Source organism: Notamacropus eugenii, chromosome 2 (assembly GCF_028372415.1).
Source record: "Notamacropus eugenii isolate mMacEug1 chromosome 2, mMacEug1.pri_v2, whole genome shotgun sequence".
Classification (NCBI taxonomy): domain Eukaryota; kingdom Metazoa; phylum Chordata; class Mammalia; order Diprotodontia; family Macropodidae; genus Notamacropus; species Notamacropus eugenii.
Window position 1 is genome coordinate 467,396,537 of NC_092873.1, and position 19,332 is coordinate 467,415,868.

At 37.4% G+C, this 19,332-nt stretch overlaps 1 protein-coding gene across 8 annotated transcripts in view; it reads right to left on the minus strand.

Moving 5' to 3' along the window:
• The window catches only part of RASAL2 (RAS protein activator like 2), a 358,420-nt gene that overhangs the window by 174,661 nt on the left and 164,427 nt on the right, over positions 1-19,332 (minus strand). For 7 of the 8 annotated variants that reach the window (XM_072648552.1, XM_072648551.1, XM_072648550.1 and 4 more), the window contains exon 2: positions 1,065-1,192. In XM_072648552.1, coding sequence (XP_072504653.1) covers positions 1,065-1,192 — 128 coding nt within the window. Of the gene's footprint in view, positions 1-150; positions 272-1,064; positions 1,193-19,332 lie in introns of those variants that run through there. The other variant, XM_072648553.1, reaches the window with a different exon arrangement.

The window sequence follows — 19,332 nt, forward strand, 5'->3', positions numbered from 1 at the left end:
TCATAAGTCTTTATTGTCTGCAATCATTGGGAATACAAAAAAAAAGCAAAAAAGTCCCTCTCCTGAAGGGATCAACATTCTAATGGGGTTACATGTATGTATATATGTATGTGTGCATGTGTCAAAGTACATATGTTTGTAGTCACTCACAGGGTACATATAGAGTAGACAGAAGGTAATCCTAGGAGGAAAAACTGGAGTACTTGGGGGGACTGGAAAAGGTCTCCTGCAAGATGAAGCTTGAGTTCAGTCTTGAAGGTAGCATGGGATTCTAAAAGTGAGAGGCGAAGATATAATGTTCAACCATTTTAGACAAAAACCACCCCCAACTGTCAGAAAAAAAATAATCAATTTCCAAGGGAAAGTAATCAGAAGCAAAAAGTTATGTTTCACTATTTAACACTGCCTAGTGACCAAACAGGCTGGTTTCATTTTTGTTAAAGTATGTTATAAATCAGGGAATACGTACTTACCAACTCTTTGCTCTTCCTCCTCCCACCAAACTACTTCTGGAAATATTCATTTTTAATTTTTTAGGATTATTCTATTTTTGACTACAACTCAGATATCATTACTTTTCCCACCTTCTTCACTTAATCAAGAAGAATTCATTTCACTAGTTCCTCTCTTTGTGAAGAGTCTTAGAAATGGAAATGACTGCTGAATACTATTAATTTATATCTATTATATACCATTTGCCCCACATTGGACCTGTGATTTCATCAAAGTAGGAATTTTGTGGTAAGAAATATCTTTCCACCAAAGCACATTAGCAGTTACTCAGCAATTCAGAGCTCTGTAGAGTATAACGAAAGACATAATTAAGGTGGTCCCAGGCCAAGTTTCTTAAAGTCTTTCTAATTTGGCTCTTCCCTAATCCAATTTCTCCCCATTTTATTGGGTTGATTCCTCAGCTGCTTCACTAGTTCATTATTGCATTAGAAGCACTGGCAGGTTACTTCTAGTGTATACTTTAGAACTCTCCCATTTTTTTCCAAGTGTAAACAAAACTGTTGTTGATCTCCTGAATGAGAAGTGGCTACCCTCAATAACACCCATCTCACCTCCTTCTCTTTGTTGAGCAACACCAACTGGCTGTCTGTGAGTATGCAATACTTCCGCTCCCATGTGGTTGTTTCAGTGTAGGGAGACTGGCCACAGGACAGTCGGTGAGTGGGTGGCCCTTTCACATCTGTATAAGAAAATGAAAAAAGAAAAGTCATGACAGCTTGTTAGTGTGTCTAATTAGCCATCACTGTAAGATTCTCTATCAAAACAAAATATTTAGGAAAGTATTTCTAAGTATTAAGTTCAAAGATTAAACTTTACTTAAAAAAACACTTAAAATACGAATGCAATCTGGACAAGGTAACAAATTGACTTTTTGGAGCAACCTGGGACTCAGATGGAAATACATTCATCTTGTGTACTTTGTTCTCATTATGCCAAAATGAAAAAAAAAATTAGTCCCCTAAATTTAAATCAGGAGAAACTCAGAGTAAAAAGAATAAGATAGAGTTAGGGTTCAAGTAGAAGGTATGCCTGGTATCAGGACCACCTGAGTTCAAATCCAGCTTCAGATACTATCTGTGTGACCCTGGGCAAATCTATCTCAGTTTCCTCAATTGTAAATGTGGGAAATAACAGCACTTTCCCCTCCCAGGTTTGCTGTGAGGATCAAATGAGATAATATTTATAATGCATTTAGCCTGGTACCTAATAATATATAAATACATATACTTAATAAATGCTTGCTCCCCTCCCTCTTTAGGATAGGAGTTCCTAACCTGGGGTCATTAAGTTTTTTTATTTTTAAAAATATTTTGATAATCAATGTAATTGCTTTCCTTTATAATTCTATTTGTTTCATTTTATTTATTTAAAAACATTATTCTAAGAAGGGTTCCATAGACTTCATCAGATCTAAAGGAAACGAAAAAAAGAAAAGCCAATAAGAACTCCTGCTTTAGGAGGAAGGAATCACAAAGTGGGAGAGAGATGGCTTGTTCAAGTCAATCCAATTCAACAACATCTGAAAACATCTATATGTAGAGAACTGTGACACTGTGACATAACCAATGACATTATGGAACCTGCAAGCTGGTAGGGAGAGGGCACAAACACAAATACCTACAGAACAAAAGAACGATGCAATGTGCTATGTAAGTTCCAGGGAATCACTGAAAGGACGAAGGATCAGAAGAGCATTCTAAGAGTTGGGTGGTATCAGAGACAGCATAAAATATTAGCAAGAGCTTTGGGCCAAATTCAGAAGATAAGCATTCCAATACTAATGCTCCCACTTTAAGAGCTGTCTGACTTTAGGGAAAGTCAATTGTCCTGTAAGTTGGTTTCCTCACCTGTAAAAAGAGGCTAATAATATTTTTGTAAGAAAATGCTTTGTGAACAGAAGGGGCTAAAAATATATGTGAACTATTAATATTATAAGGGCAGGCAGGATTTCAGTGGTTGGAACAGAGATAGGTATAACAGGGAAAAAGATGAACAATGTCAAAGATGTAGAACACTGTACAATATGTTTGAAAAGATAGTATGTACTGAAATCTGGCTAGAGAAAACAGTTTCTAAGTGGGAGGTGGTGGCACGAGATAAGGTCAGAGAAGTGGAATTATACCAAATTATGGCCAAATTAAATGCCAAGTAAAAGGAACAAAGGAGAACCACTGAAAAGCTTTGGGAGAAAAGTGACATAAGCAGATGTATGCTTAAGAAAGATGAGTCTGGCATTAGTGTGAATAGTTTAGAAGGAGAAGAAAATAGATGTAGGAAGGAGGATTAGGAGATTCCTGAAACATGGTCAAGTGGTAATAACTTTATGTGAAGGTCTTAGAAGTGGAAAAGAAGTATTGTAGAGGAAGAATTCTTGAGACTCAGTAATTGACTGGCTACCAATTGGATAAGAGGTGAGCAAGAGGGGAAGATCAATGTGGACATGCCATGCTGAGCGGTCCTATGCTGGTATCTCCCTTGTCTCATAATAAATACCAAAGTCCTTCAGAGAGACCTTGAGAAAGTCTTTGTTTTAGAGCTGTTTGTTTTTCAGGTCTACTGGATTTTGTGTTGTTCATAATAAGCATGTGCATGTTCCACATATCAATGGTGAGTGGAATCATCTTCACTAAAGTGTTTGTATTTTTTTGGTGTGTGTGTTTCTGCCACATGGTGGGATCTCCACCTGTAGACCAGGATTAGGTGAAGCAGGCAATTCCTCATGCCAGGAGGTAAGCAGTGTGGTCTGTAGGAATGTTGTTCAGACACCTAGGGAACTACTGATTCACACTTCTGTGTCACTCCAGCGAGAAGACAACCTTATACCCCAGGCCACCTGTGTGCAGGATTATGACCACAGTTCCCAGTTTATCTGTACCAGCTACTTCACCACTAGTCTGTTGCCACAGGACTTCAAAGGTAAAATAGTAACATAGCAAAATAGCTGAAGAGTAAAATAATAAATAGTAAAATAGTACAGGTGACTTTTGACACATGTGTAAACTGGATCCAGGCGAAGTGGAATTGTGCACAGTTGTCAGCTTCACTTTCTCTTCCAAGGTCATCAAAGTCCACTGGCAAGACAAAAATCAGGTCAATTTGCGATGGCTCAGGACATAGTAGATGATGCTGGTGTCTTCGATATCTGATCAAGCTCCACAGTGACTGCTTCTGCTGCCTTCATGGCCTATTGGAACACATTGTTTACATCCACCTACTCCACCAGGGAAGTCTTCACATGCTTAGGGTAGATATCTCCCTAACTCAGTGACAAATTTAAGGGCCACTGTTTACCTCAACCTGGTTTAGTCTACCTGCCAAGATGGTTGACCAAAGGTATCTGCAGTATTCAGGGGGAATTAGCACTTCTGGTATGAGGGCTTGCTGAGCCCCCATCAGGGCTATTGATCCACTTTTGATGTCTACCTGTCATCCAACCCTTACCAGTGGCTCCAAGAAGCTATAGCATGTGCAGTGGCCACACCTTGTAAGACTATAGATAGAATTCTTTTTCAACTACCTCATGCTGTTTTTCTAGGTGATCTGCTATAAAGGTTCAATTCAGCTCAAATGTTTAGAGTGGATGCTGTGGGACATAAGCCAGGCAGCCAACAAGAACAAAGCAGAACTACTGAAACACAGTTGAGGTTATGGACCATAAATAGGTTATAATGGATGAAATCAGTTAAATTTCTTTACTTTTTGCAGGAATAAAACAAGAGAAGCAAAGTGATATAGGTTATCTACTTTCTTATTCCTCCAAGTTGTTAGTGTTTTCTTCTTCCCCAAATTATTCCATATTTATTCATCTCATATATAAAGTATAAAGCTGCTTTAAGGCAAAGATCTTCTAGTTTTGTAGTTTTAGTCCCAGACCAACTCTAGTGCCCTGCACATAACATGTTCTCTAAATCTATAACCTTGATGATTCCCTAACAGTGGAAGATACAGGTAATAGAAAGAAACATCACTGATACCAAAAGGACCCATTTTTGCTGTGTTTGGCTTTTTTTAGAAGCAGCTTGGCACAGTGGAAGAAAGGGTGGTGGGTATTGGTGTCAGAACGCCTGGCATTTAATCCCAACTTTGCCACTGACTTGATGTGTGACCTTGGACAAGTCACCTAAACCTAGAAAAAGACTGATTCTTTGGGCAGAGGGGGAGACAGGGAAAGAGATATTATGGGTGGCAGCTAATGAGTAAGGAAAGGGGAAGGGAGAGACCCTTGGATCAAGGCTAGGGATGGCAAGAAGTCATCAGAAGAGAAGGAGAAGTAAAATGATAAGAGGGTGTGCTTGGAGAGCAGAAGTTCATAGATGTAGAGGAAGAAGGGAACTATAGCCAGTAAATACCAATATCCTTATTTTACAAATGGGGAACCCTAGACTGAAATATGGTAAATGTCTTTCTCAGGGCTACAGAGTCAGGAACTAGCAGAGCCAGGATCTGAACACCGGTAGTCAAACTCCAAATCCAGCATGAGCTCCATGCTTCCATGTTGTTCAGTTCTGCAAGATGCTAAGGCACAAAGTGGGTATATGACTGAAGTAGGGTGGTATAGGTTGTTTGAATTAAGCCAATTGGGACATTGCACGGTCAAGGTGTTGAAGTGGTCCACAAGAATTATTGAAGTCCCATGGATGATGGCAAGAGATGGGATAAAGATCGTGACTTCATTGGCTAAACAAAATTGTCCGTACTGCTTTCCCCCCAAGCCAATGGGCCTAATGGCTCTTTCAGCTTGAAATGTCATGATTCTATCATTGATAAACTTCCTAAAAAAGACTTATAAAACATATGTCACATTGCCACTAGAGGGCAGAAAAACCTTAGAAATAGCGTAAAGAGACTAATGACATCCTGTTGTGGTACATAATTGGCATTACAGTGGACACTCCACTTATGGAAGGTAGAAAGGTAGATCAACAAGGGGTCCCCCAACTATTCCTTTGATATTGTGAGGCATCATTTCCAGATAAAATAACATGGTACTACTATCTTCAGAGAATTGCTGCTTAAAAACTGGTGGCATAAATTAGTCAGCATTTATGAAGTATTTCAAGTGGGAGCGAATCATTAGAAATACACGTCCATTAAGTAAGACTTTTTTGATGATTTAATATACATATTGAAATATCTTTAAACACTAGGAATTGCTTCATTTCAGAAATCTCTTGGGGAAGAGAATTATTTTAAATTTATTATTCATTACTAATTGTGGTTGCTACCACTTCAGGCTACAGTAAGAGAAAACTTAAACATTCAAGTAGGCAGTGAAGTTTAATGAAAACAACAATGAAAAAATAAACTGAATCATAACCATAAGCTTGATATATGTTTGTACTTGTATACATATGGTTATTAAACAGTTTAAATAAATACTTGCTGATCTTGATGATTTTTACTTTAGGTTTCTTCCCCTTCAGTACACATCTCTAGGAGCTGCTCTACTGAGTCAATGTATTTCTCATACTTGCCTTTTGTTACGCTCAGCATTCTCAATGAACTCCTTATTCTCAGGATCCCTTAATGAGGATGTCTATTCACAAATCAAAGACATTTTTGAAGATATTCATAAGAAATAAGCATGTTTTCTTATCTTACTTGAGTATGAAAAAGCATTTGATTCAACAGAGCAAACATTGCCTTAAAATTTTACTTCCAATAAGGTTTCTCTCATTTATACATTAAAATCTCTCAAGGTGTCTTAAAGAACAATAAGAGGAAAGAAAAATGGAAGGAGCATTTATATAGTGGCTACAATATGCAAGACTGCTAAATATGCTCAACTCTTTCAACTGTTCCTCAAATGTCATGGAATGTCACCATTTTGACCGACCTCCTCTAGACTCTCTCTAGCTTAGCAATGTCCTTAACGATAGAATGATCAGAATTTAACACTATCTCATAAGATCCAGTTGCATTAATTTCCCAGTGCATCATTTTTGTCCATAAAGTGAAGAGATGGTAGGGTAAAAAAATTTATCTTAAAGTAAAATTATAATTTTCACATCAAAGATGTGCTTAGTTCTTCTAGTATTAAATGATGGCACCTAGAACTGAAGACAAAACTCTAGATGAGGTAAGGCAAAAGAATAGCATAGTGGGACTGTCACTTCCATATGCCCTTCTTAATGAAGCCCAAACTCTCATCAGCCTTTTTTGGCTGCATATCAGATGGGTGCCTCATATGGAGCTTGTAATCTATTAAAACTCCCAAATCTCTTCCAGCACCAACTGTTATCAATCTCTGTACTTTCCATCTTACACTTGTATAGCTGATTTCTTGGTTTGGGAGTATAAGACTTTATATTTATCCCTACTGAATTTCATCCTGTTAGATTCAAAGCAACCAAAGATGGGCTGACGATATGGTGAGGATGAGGGAGGACAAGTATACAGGCAGATACAGGTATATACTCCAGTGGTACCCTTGTGATGTCAGGAGAAGGCTGGAAGTATCCAGTATATTGGATGGAACACCTGTGGCAAACATACATAAGGAGAGGAAGAAGAGTTTCCCAGGATGCGCAGGTCTAGATAGGCTACCATCTTAATCATTGTAGGGAATTCCCAAACAGATGAGACCACAGCTCCCTTTTGGCACCTGGCAGATATAGCCAGATAGCAGAGTGGATAGAGTAATGGATTTGAAGTCAAGAATATCTGAGTCCAGATCCTGCCTCAAATACTAACAAGATACAACCTCTTTCAGTCTCGATACATAAGATATTTTGTAAACTTTAAAGTGCTATAAAAATATTAGTTATTGTTATATAGAAGCTATCTTAGATTTTTCGTTCGATAGATTCTTTTCCATTTTTACCATAGTTATATAGGGACTCTCTCACCTTCCCCTCCTCCCACCAACAAAGCAAAGCAAAACAAACTTCCTAGACCAACCCAAATTGAATCTGTTCAATAAGTTTGATTAAGAATCCCCCAAATCAAGTGCTAATGAAATCTACTTACTCAGAACAATGCCAATGCATAGAAACCAAAACCTTAGTAGGGATCACTCTGAATTGCACTTCATAATAAAACAAAGTCAATGAGGACAATAGGGGAATTTTTGTAACTATTGCTCCTTAATATTGAATCCTCAGAATTCCAAATGGTTTTCTAGTACTCAACTTGAATTTTATGATGATTACCTTTAAACTGCTCACTAGATTGCAAATTTTTCATAATACTTAAAAGAGAAAAGAGATGAGGCCTTAATATAGTTCATTAAGCACAAATATGAACCCATCTAATATGACTGAAACTTAAGGCAACACAGCAAAATGGATTTCTGGGGGAGATACTTGGGCAGGTAATGAAAGAAAGGGAGGGCAAATCAAGTAGCTGCCCTAAAAAGAAAAAAATGTTAAGTTTGGGAGAGAAAGGTTGAATCAGTCAGCAACATAAGCACTCCTTATATATTGTCTCCTGATCTGGCACTAACCTACTGGCCTGAATCATTGCTCTTATAAACACTTTTACCTTGGATTTTGGCCCTATTCTTCCAGGATTACCTCACACTCCAACCTCACCAAGCATTAACTTACTCAGGAGCAAAAGACAGCCCTTCTCCCCCTGGCAGAAAGTAAGCTCCTGAGGGCAGGGACTGCCTCACTTTTATATTTGTCTTTCCAGAACTTGGGCTAATGCTAACAGAGAATAAGATTAATAAATGTTTGTTGACTGATTTGCTTGCAAGGTTGTCATAGTTTGTCTTATTAAAAATATATACACAATCCATTCAAACAGATTACTTGAACCACTAAAAGATACATTTCTCCCATAATGCAAGGCATATTTTTAGAGTCAAGTGGCCAGATTCCTGAAACCTAAAGGGATGTGCCAACTTTGTATATAAATTTAGTGGTTTTGTGGCCTAGACAAGATTTCATTTGAATGACTAACTCCCATGCATAAGTTAGACATGTGACCTATACTGCCCACTGTAATTTAGCTGAATAGAAACCTTCTGAGCAAGAACTAAGCAAGAAAACGTTGGTAACCTTCTTCCATAAAAATCAGGGTAGAGAACAGTATCTTCTTCCATAGCAGTAGACCCTACTTATTAGGTAAACCACTACACAGCCGCATGCTATTCAAACTTTGAAAATGAGAATTACATTAGATTTCTACTAGGGCAATAAGTAATGACTCAAAAAGCAAAACTCATTAAAAGCAGAAACTCCCAGGATACACATAGTCCCCTCATCACTACAAGAACAATGATAAAGTGGAGAATGTAAATTGAATCCATCTGACTTTCCTGACAAAGTCCTAATCAGAATCTGTTAGTGTTCTCTGGCTTTAAAAGCTTCCAGTTGAATCATTTTTTAATTGAACTGCTGGGTTGTCAGCATATGAAGCCTTTTTGGCTTAAAAAGGCAGTCAGCCTTATATAAAGTCCCATCTCTGCTCCTGTGTAATCTCTAAAGCATAGTACCATGTATACAGTGCTGTTCTAAAGGAAGCAAACCATTTACAAAGAGAGAGACAGAGAGGGGGGAAGGGGAGGGAAGGGGAGGGAAGGGGAGGGAAGGGAAGAGTTAAGTTATCTTTAAGGAAACTTTAGAAGTTATAGTGCACAAAAACTAATATTTCCCAATGACTGGTTTGTGGTCCACAAAATGCAATCTTCAGGGCAAATGGTCCTTTTTGGTTTTGTATACATAGAGCCTAGCACAGTGCTTAACAAAATGGAGTCACTTAATAAAGACTTCTTGAATTTAATTGTCGATTGATATGTTTACTATCTTATTTTCAATGGTGAGTATACCAGCAACTTCAATATTACTAAAAGCAGAGTCAACAAAAGATGAATTATGGTGGCCACATGAGTGAAGGAGAAGAGGGATACTGAGATGCTGTGGGGGTATGTATAATCAATAGGACTCGGCAACTGAGTAAATATTTTGTGTCTTCAACAAAAACAGGGAATTCTGGGGGAGGAATAGATTGAATAGGTGGGGTAAGAATTAATGAGTTCAATTTTGGACATGTTATATATCAGATAGAGATAGTCAACAATTAATTGATAATGCTAGACAAATTCAGGAGAAAGAGTAGTGATAGATTTGGGCATCATTTGTAAAAGGTTTCAACTGAACCCACAGAAGCTAGTGAAATCACTATGGGAGAAAGAACAGTGAGAAGAGGACAAAAAAATGACATCCTTGCTAAAGTTATAGTGATGAATGATGACGAAAAGGAGAAGGAAAGGTCAGAGAAATAAGAGTATCAGAAGATCAGAAGAAGTGGTATTCAAATGTGTCCTTAAGATGCAGAGCACTAAAAGAATAAAAACAGAAAAGGCTAATAAATTTAGCAGTAAAAATAGCATTGGAAAGAATAGGGATAGGGCCCAACATCTGGATTATCTGGGGGGAGACTAAGGCAAGTCATATGACTTTGGCAATAAAACTGGAGATGGAGTTATAGCATAACTTTGAGAGGATGAAAAGGTCAAATGAAGGTCTTGTTTTTATTTTAAAGACAGTGGAGACCTGAGCATGTTTTACAGTAAGTGGAAAGGGCAAGGCAGTAAGTCAGAAGATTAAAGAGAAGGAATGATCTACATGAAGAATATCCAGCAGTATTATTGGTCTCAAAGTTTAGACAGAAGCAGCACTGCTTTGTAGATGGATGCTCATCTCTCTGTGATTCAAAAAAAGCCTAGTAATTATGTGAATTTGCCAACTTTAATAATTTTTTTCCTCTTACTCGATGTCCATCTTCTAGGTATTTCACTGCAAGGTGGACCGGAGAAGAAAAATCAGATTAAAAATAAGTCAGCTAATCTTAGAAACAGTTCCAACAAAAAGTTTCATATCACTTTTAAATAATTAGATAAAACTATCTGAAAATCATGTGTGGACTGCATTTCTTTAAGCTACCTTATTCCCTTTATCAAGGAAGACTGAAACCTCACTCTCAACAACAGCTAAAAATGACTGGTCCATTTAAAAAACACTTAGATGACAGTACTATTAGTAGAACAAGCAATGCAGAATTTTGCCCTATTTACTTCACCTTGCTTCTTCCCCAGACCCACTCCCAGTGGCTTTACTCCTAATTTGTAAGTTTCAACTTTTCTTTAGTACTTCAAATTTCTTGGGTAAGGTGAATCAAAAGGAAGATTTCTTGTGCCAAATTTTGTGCCAAATTTTTACAAAGGTGTTTACTTTGTCCTCTATGAAGTTGTACATCTATATGCAGTATCCTAAAGACTCCATTCAATAACTGTCCATTAAATACCTTTACAAAAGGCATCACAATGGAGTGAAGACACAGATACTCAATACAAATATCTCTTTCTCTCTCTCTCTGTCTCTCTCTCTCTCTAAACTCTTACTCATAAACAGACTAGGTAGAGATTACCTGAATACAGAAAGCATTGTACATTACTGAATCCCCAACTGCCTTTTTCCACAGTTCTTTTAGGTGTTTAGATATAAACATAAATAGAAGAAAGAATATTAAGCAAACCAGTACAATTGGGATCTATCAGACTTTCAAAAAAGAAATGCAACTTAATCCCCAGAGATTAAAATGCAAACTCTTAACAAGAACACATATTTATACAGTATAATGCAATTAATTCTACCTAACACCATTATAATATAGCATTCAAGACAGGTCATTTAGTCTACCAGGAGAACTGAAGGTCATGATATGTTCCCCTTCAAAACCGAATAAAAACACAGTTACAGCTTAAAAAGAAAAAAAACATAAGGCCTCTGTTCTCTGTTAATCCTTCCCTTAAACACACTGGGAAGGAGGGCATCACTACTGCCTGTCACATCATGTGACATACCAGACTATCTAATATGACACTATGCCTTTCTTCCTTTCCTCTAGAAAGTCTATTAGGCATCACTAAACAGCCACAAAACCTGAGTTCTCTTGGTAAGCTAAGAACTTGTCTCCTCAAACTGTAACTGCAGAATGCTTTTTTAAAAGGATTTCATTGGAAAGGAAAAGAGAAAGGATACAGTAAGACAAACATGGGTGAGATAGAAGCAATTTACTTGCGAAAATAAGAGGACAAGCTTTTCCCACCACTGTCTCCTCATCTGTAAAATAAGGATGTGGGACAAAATGGTCACTAAGGTACTTTCCAGCTCTGTCTATGATCCACAAGAAATGCTTGTTCTGAAGTTTTTTCTGAGCTACTTGGAGCATAAGTTGAAGGAAGTGCTTTTGAATTGTTACATGCTTTCATATCCAGCATTTTGTTTGTTTGACGTGATAGTCTACTACAGGTGGACAAACAGCTGTATATTTTACTACATTCCAAGTTAACACTGCACAATAACTGTATTACTGGACACCCCCAGGAGTAAATGTATGCCCTCTTATTTCACTGAGTTTCAACTGGCCTTTTAACAACATTAGTAGTTTCCCCACATTTCAATTTTCTGTGGCAATTTAAAAGATATAAAAAAAAATGGGAAAAGTATGAGGAGAAGGGCTGGGAGGGATACAAATACATATACACACACAGGCACACAGATCATTGCAAATAAATTTTTCTTGAAGCTACAGAGATGTGAATTCCACCTGGCAGGTTCTACCCCTTTCATATGTTTATATTTTGGTTGCTGAATTGACCATAAAATAAACATTTTTATAAGGATTAGATCAACTTGAGAAGAAACAGACTGTCAGATAAAATACCGAGGAGAAACAAACGTAATAAGGACTTGGGGGAAAAAAACTGCCTCTGAGATGTATGTGCTGAAGAACATGTTGGAAAGCAGATGGTTCTGAAGGAGTTAAAGACAGTGGCTGTGCATTGTCGTCCCTCAGCTCACTTGCATGTATGACTATTTTCAGAGTTTTGAAGGACAGAGCTGAAAAACTACCAATCAAATACCTGTTTGGTAATTATGGCAAGATCCCCTGAGAATCCCCGGGGTTATATCAAACAGAAAGACACATCATAAATTAGACCTGAGTTACTGGGTGGGGAATCTGATTTGAGACATTAGAAACAAGGGAGCAAGGGCAGATGATCAGATGACGACAGAAGCGGGAAAAGAAAGGAAGTTAACTACCGGGGGAGTCAAGAGAACCAAAGACGTAGGAGGCAATGAGAGGAATGACAGGAACTCAGCAAAGCTGGCAGGCAGTTAATAAATCAGTCAACTAGCATTTATTTGGCACCTGCTATACCAGAAACTATGCTAAGTGCTAGGGATGCAAAAGAGATCAAAAACAGTCACTGCTCTCAAAGAAGTAAATAGTCTAACTAGGGAGACAATGTGCAAACAACTATACACAAATAGGATATATACAGGATGAATTGGGGGTAAGCTCAAAGATAAAGTACTAAGAAGACTGGGAAAGGGTCCCTACAGAAGGTGGGACTTGAGTTGAGACTTGAAGGCAGCCAGGGAAGCTGGAGACGAGGTGTGAGAGAGAGTACCAGGCATTTCAGATAGCTAGTGACAATGTCTGAAGTCAGGAAATGGAATGTCATGTGTGAGGAATAGCAGGAGGCCATTGTCACTAGATTATAGAGTACACAGAGAGAAGGGGTAAGAAGACTGGAAAGGTAGGAAGGGACCAGGCAATGAAGGGCTTTAAAAGCCAAACAGAAGATTTCACATTTAATCTTGGGGGTAACAAGGAACGACTGGAGCTGACAGAATAGGAGAGTGACATGGTTGACCTAAGTTATAGAATGATTAATTTAATAGAGAGAAGGATGGTTTGGAATGGAGAGAAACTTGAGGCAAGGAGGCCAACCAGAAAGTCTAGGCATGAGGTGATAAGGGTTTGCACAAAGGTGGTGCCAGGGCCGCAGAAGAGAAGAGGGAAAAGGGAAATGAAAGGACTTGATGACTGACTGGATCTGAGGGATGACAGAGAATGAAGAGTGGAAGATGCCACCTAGATTACAGACTGGGGGACTGGGAGGATAGCAGTACTCTTGACAGTAAAAGAAGTGTCTAATACTAAGGATGTCTATAGGACACCCAACTGGAGATGTCTAAAAGGCAGGTTAGGAGGTTAGGAGAGAGTTTAGGGCTGGGCAAGTAGATCTGAGAGTCATCTGCATAGACATGACAATTGAAACCATGGGAGCTAATGAGATCTCCAAATAAAATCATGTAGAGGGAAAACAGAAGGCGAGGAGAGAGCTTTTGGGGACCCCCATTTTATTGGGCTAATGTGGCCAAAGATCCAGCAAAGGAAATAGAGAAGAAACAATCAGTGGTTCTCAGAGAATCAGGAGAGAGGAGTGTTATAAAAAATCTAGAGAAAAGTATATTATGGAGAAGACAGTGATCAACAGTGTCAAAGGCTGCATATAAGTTGAAGATAAGACGGCTTGAGAAAAAACACATTAGATTTGGCAGTTAGAGATCACTGGTAACTTTGAAGGGTGCAGTTTTATTTGAATTATGAGATCTGAAGTCAGACTAAAAAGAATTAAGAAGAGAATGAAAAGGAAAGGATCTGCAGTTGTTTTGTTGGAACACATGCCAATGGGAAGACAGACTTTGCATTTCAGAAAAATGACTGGCTGAAGAAAGATTCTCTAAAGACATTACTCTATCTTGGTTCACCTGCTACCTGTCTGACTACTCCTTCTCAGTCTCCTTTACTAGCTCATCATCCAAATACCACCCCCTAACTGTGAATGTACTCCTAGGCTCTGGGTTTAGCTACTCTCTTGAGCTGCTCGATGATGATGATGATGATGATGATGATGATGATGATGGTGGTGATGATGGTGGTGGTGGTGGTGGTGGTGGTGGTGGTGGTGATGCTTGGTTATCCCAGAGCAATTTCTGCTGTCTTAAATGGTACTCATTGTAGAGCTACCATATAGAGATAACTCTTATGAATTCTCAGTAAATACAGTACGCTACTTCTGGGTAGCAGTCCAAGGTAGATGGAGAAATTATTTCATATGCCAGTCACTTAATAAATGTTTATTAACTGACTAAATGGAAACAGTTCACCTGCAATCTATGATAATGGCATCTGATCCATTATATTCTTTCACTATAAGAGTATGGATGATGAAACTGAATTACATTAGCTAAAATAATGCTCCATTTGATTGTTTTCTCACTTTTAAAAAATTATTTTTAAAGAGACAGAATTATTCTGAATTTATCTTATCTCTGTAGCATAGTGGAAAGAAAAATGGACTTGGAGTCAATGGCCTGAGTTCAGATTCCAGATTTGCTAAAGACCTGGATGTCTTTAATAAATTCAAAACCCCACTGAACTCAATTTCATCAGTAAAATTAGGGGATGGATTAAATAACCTGTAAAGTCCCTTCCAGTTCTAAATCAATTTTTAGAATCATATTAGATTCTAGATCAAGACATTCTAGATCATATTGAACAACTAGATCTCACAGACTAACTCACAAGCAAAAATTCTAAGGCTAGAAAATCTAGTTTGTCCTGATATGTAATGGACCTATGAGGAGTTAAATTCCATTATAGAGAATTTATATCAGTGGTTCAAGCACCAAGAACTACTAAGAATAATAGTAAGTGAATGACTCAAACTTTTCAAGACACAAGGCTAATCAGGCCAGAATTGTTACCTTTTAATTTTTTGGAAATGTGATGGATGTGAGTTTTAATACTAATACAACTGGTAGTACCACTGTATGATCCTGTGCAAACCAAAAGGCTTCCTTAGCTAACTATTTTAGTTTGCTCCTCTCTAGAGAGGAAAACCGGGAGATCCTGATTAAAGAAGTCCAAAAAAATGTCTTTTCCTCTGCCCTCTCCCTTTTTGAGGAAGGGTAAGCAGTAGGAAGGACATGACATTCCCTTCTTGTCAGTAACTTCCTTTATTTTGTGGTTTTCAAAGAATGCATCTGCTGTCTCCCATCTCTCTCAGCCAGAACAGGAGTCTGGCACTGCTGTCTTTCTTCCCCATCTTCTACCAGGATTTGAGGCAGAGAGCAGTCGTATGTATTAGGACCATCTCCAAAGGAGAAGAAAGATACAACAGAACAACGTGGATGCACCTGGAGATTAAAGGAGATAAAGGGAATATTTGTCCTATGATTGTATTGGCTCATTTCAGGTTGGTAAGATGTATTAGGTAAGCTCTAAGATAAAACAGTTGGAACTAAAGAGTCATACTTTCATCTCCTGAGGCCTAACCAGGCTATGCTCTGCTTGTCTTATCCTCTTTAGCACCACCTACTCCAAGATTACTTTATGCTACAAGGTCACTAAGTAATAAAGTATCTTAGAACAGGAGACCTTTTTTAACCACTATTCAGAGATGCATGAGGGAAAAATGGGGGGAGAAAGTAAAACAAAACAAAAATAACCTCCCAGAAGTTGCCTCTTGGGTATACGATGCTTAATCATCTTTAAGAAATGAGTAACTACATGGTGTTATGATCAGATAGTAATCACTAAATCACCATCTCCTCTTCAATACCAACAAACATAACATAACATAACCAAAGGTTACAGCTTTTTCCTAAGTTTTTTAAGGAAAAACAAGAAAGTACCAACTCAGCCTCCAATTTTCACATGAAAAATTATTACATTAATTTGAATGTTATTCAGCAATTATCTGCTGTTAAACCAAAAAATGCCCTGAAGACAAACTTATTATGGGATTTGTTTTTTAGCTTCTGGATAAGGAATACAGATATAAAGAGAATAAATGGAAGGGGAAAAAAGGAAACATTTCTCAGACAGTCACTTCACATGGCTATGAAGCGGCGGAGAGCCTCACAGTACATAGCAAATAAACCAAATTTCAAAATAAAAGCTCATTTCATCAACTAAGTAACTCAATATTTTAAAAGGCTTTAACTTTCACCATTAATAAAACAAAGGTTTATGGAACTTTCTAGAATAAAAAAATAGAAGCGCACACAGCATAGCCATTGGACACAAAAACAGAAGGAGGTAATCACTTAAAAGGCAATGATGAGTTTATTTCATTTTGTTGTAGGAGTCAGTTCTGAGCTAATAACTTAAATATGGTTATCCACAATTATCTGCCAAGTTGATGGTGCTTACTGCCAATGCCCTCCTGTAGTATTCTGATAGAAACGGCCAAGAAGAAAGAGTCAAATGACTTCCAAATAACTATAAGGGGAAATAAAATTCTATTGACTGTGGAGAGGGACAGGCAGAACAACTATGGTCAAGGGGCATTAATACTGGTGGATAGTGTGAAGAAAGAAGAAAAGGATCTCAATGCAAGATTCACTTAAGCAGTACAGACTTTGTTTTAATTCAAGAAAAATACAAAAGAAAAAGATATAGAATTCTTGACTTCAAAAACAAAACTAAACATTTCTACTATTAAAAGATGGAAAGTCAGAGTTTCTTTTAACTATGGTTTTCATTTATCCTCGTGGGGAAATGATCAATGTGGAGAAGGAATTTCAATGCACATTCAATTTGTTATATTTAGTACATCTTCCCAAATTAATGTACACCCACACTAGCTGCCTCCTGAACTGAATCTAGTCACTTTTCTTTAAGGACAGCTGCTGTGGAGGGAGAGCCAAAGCTTTTACGGGAATGTGATTGAGAGTTGGGGGCAGAAGGGGACAGAGGGAGAAATAAACAATTTATCACCATAGAAAGATCAGTTTTCATACATTATTAACTGGTGACACAGCCAATTCTGCAACATTCTCCTTTCCCTTAGGAGGAAGAAGGCAGATTTCATTTTAAAGATAAAATGAAGAACACAGCAGCATTCACAATTACAAGTAGTTTGCTCTCCAGAGTGCTAAGTGAAATATATTCTATAGTGAACAAACATCTTTCTTCAATCTGAGATTGTATTAAAGGCACAATTCACTGAAATTTTGAGAAAATATCAGAAGTACACAGGATACCCTACTAAAGTTATTTATCAGCTACTTACACTGGAAAAGATCACTACAATATAAATTTTAAATTCATTTGAAGGCTACAGTTCCCTGACACAACAGGGAATGTAACCCTAATATTTAGTATACTTTATTTGGTCTAAGAAAAGAGTATTTGTTGATGTTGTTTTATCTAGACCTGTGAGAAAAAAGATGTTTCTTCTTATTTTTTTTTTTTGTCTTATCAAGGCCCAGTGATATATAAATAGGACAGAGGGAGGAATCAGTCTAGGATCACATATATAAACTCATGGAGCTTAATGACACGCCAAAATATTTATAGCAGCACTTTCTGAAAAAGTAAAAAAGTTGGAAAAATCAATAGAAGAATGGCTGAAATAACAACGACAACAACTAACATTTACATAGCTCTTACTATCTGCGAGGCACTGTGCTGAATATTTTATAATTATTATTTCATTTTATCTTCACAGCAGCCCTGGGAAGTAGGTGCTATAATTATCATTTCCACTTTACAGATGGGGAAGCTGGGACAGAAGTTAAGTGACTTACTATGTCTGAGGTTGGAACTGAGCTCAAGTCTTAATGATCTAGGCCTGGCTCTTTACCCACCGTTCCACCCAGCTGCTGTTAACAAATCATGATATATGAATGTAACCATAACATTACTGCACCATAAGGAGGACAACAATGAGGATTATAGGAACACCTGTAAGAGGTCAAAGTTCCATTTGACATAAGGAAAAAACTTTCTCACAATTATGACTTTTGGAAAGTAGAGTCAGCTACATTGACATGTAGTGAGTTCCCTTTCATTAAAAATATTTAAGCAGAATCTGGATGATCACTTATTAAGTATGTTGTAAAGTTTCTTCTACTTCAGATATAGGTTGCAGTGGTTGATTGATAGGTCCTGTTGAATTGTGAAATACTATGATACTTTAGAAACAAATTGGGTGTGATTATTCCTGAAAACAAATGGGCCCAATTTGTTTCATCTGGTTCTTTGCTCCCAAGCTAACTCTCCATCATGCAGGAATAGGTAAACTATTTATGGACAATCCTAGTTCCTTGGCTTCCTCTCCTCTCTTACCTGACTTTGGGCATTTCATTACTTTACCAAAGGGTATGCCAGAAAGTGAATTTAGTTAGTCTGAGTTTTGATAAATTAGTAAAATCTCTGGTATGTTTAAAAAACCATCCCAAGTGTTAGGGGAGATACAAAAAACACTAAGACAGGCAGTCCTTGCTTTCATGGATTACAACTTAATAGAGGAGAAGTAACACAACCTAGTTTATATAACAAAGTTACCTTTTACTCCATGAAGCACAGAATTAGGAGTATTACAGGAAGTTGGTGAGAGATGTATTTAAGCTTGATAATAGAGAAAACATTCCTGAAAAAGACAGCTGTCCAAAAGTGGAATCATAATTTTCCTCCTTATCAGAGTTCTTTAAGCAAAAACTGATGGCCACTTATGTACAATGTAGAGTGGATTTTTGCTGAGGTACAGGTGGGAATAAATGACTTCTTTGGGTAGGCTTTCCTTATTTTCAGTAACTAAGAGAATCTAGATTTACATAAAAGACAAATTAGGATGCTATTCTTTGGTTTAAAAGGTAATTCACAATAGGATTGCTATAATATTTATTTTAATGCTGCATATTTCCTTTTCATATTAAAATGTGATATGAGCAAAAAATGATATTTTAAAGAAAACAGCCATAGGACAAAGTAAAAGGAACTTCTACTGATAAAAAAAAAAGAAATCTGATCAAAGAAGTCAGGGAACTAATTTCCATCAGGTAAAGACAAACAGCATTGTAGTTATGTGAAAAGAGAAGACTCAAACTAATTTCCTCAGCTCAGTAGGGGAAAAAAAACTGAACATTAAAAAAAATGTAGCTCAATACATGTGTAATTCTTATTAGTAACTAAGCACTTTTCCAATTTAATTGTTCTTGCTATACA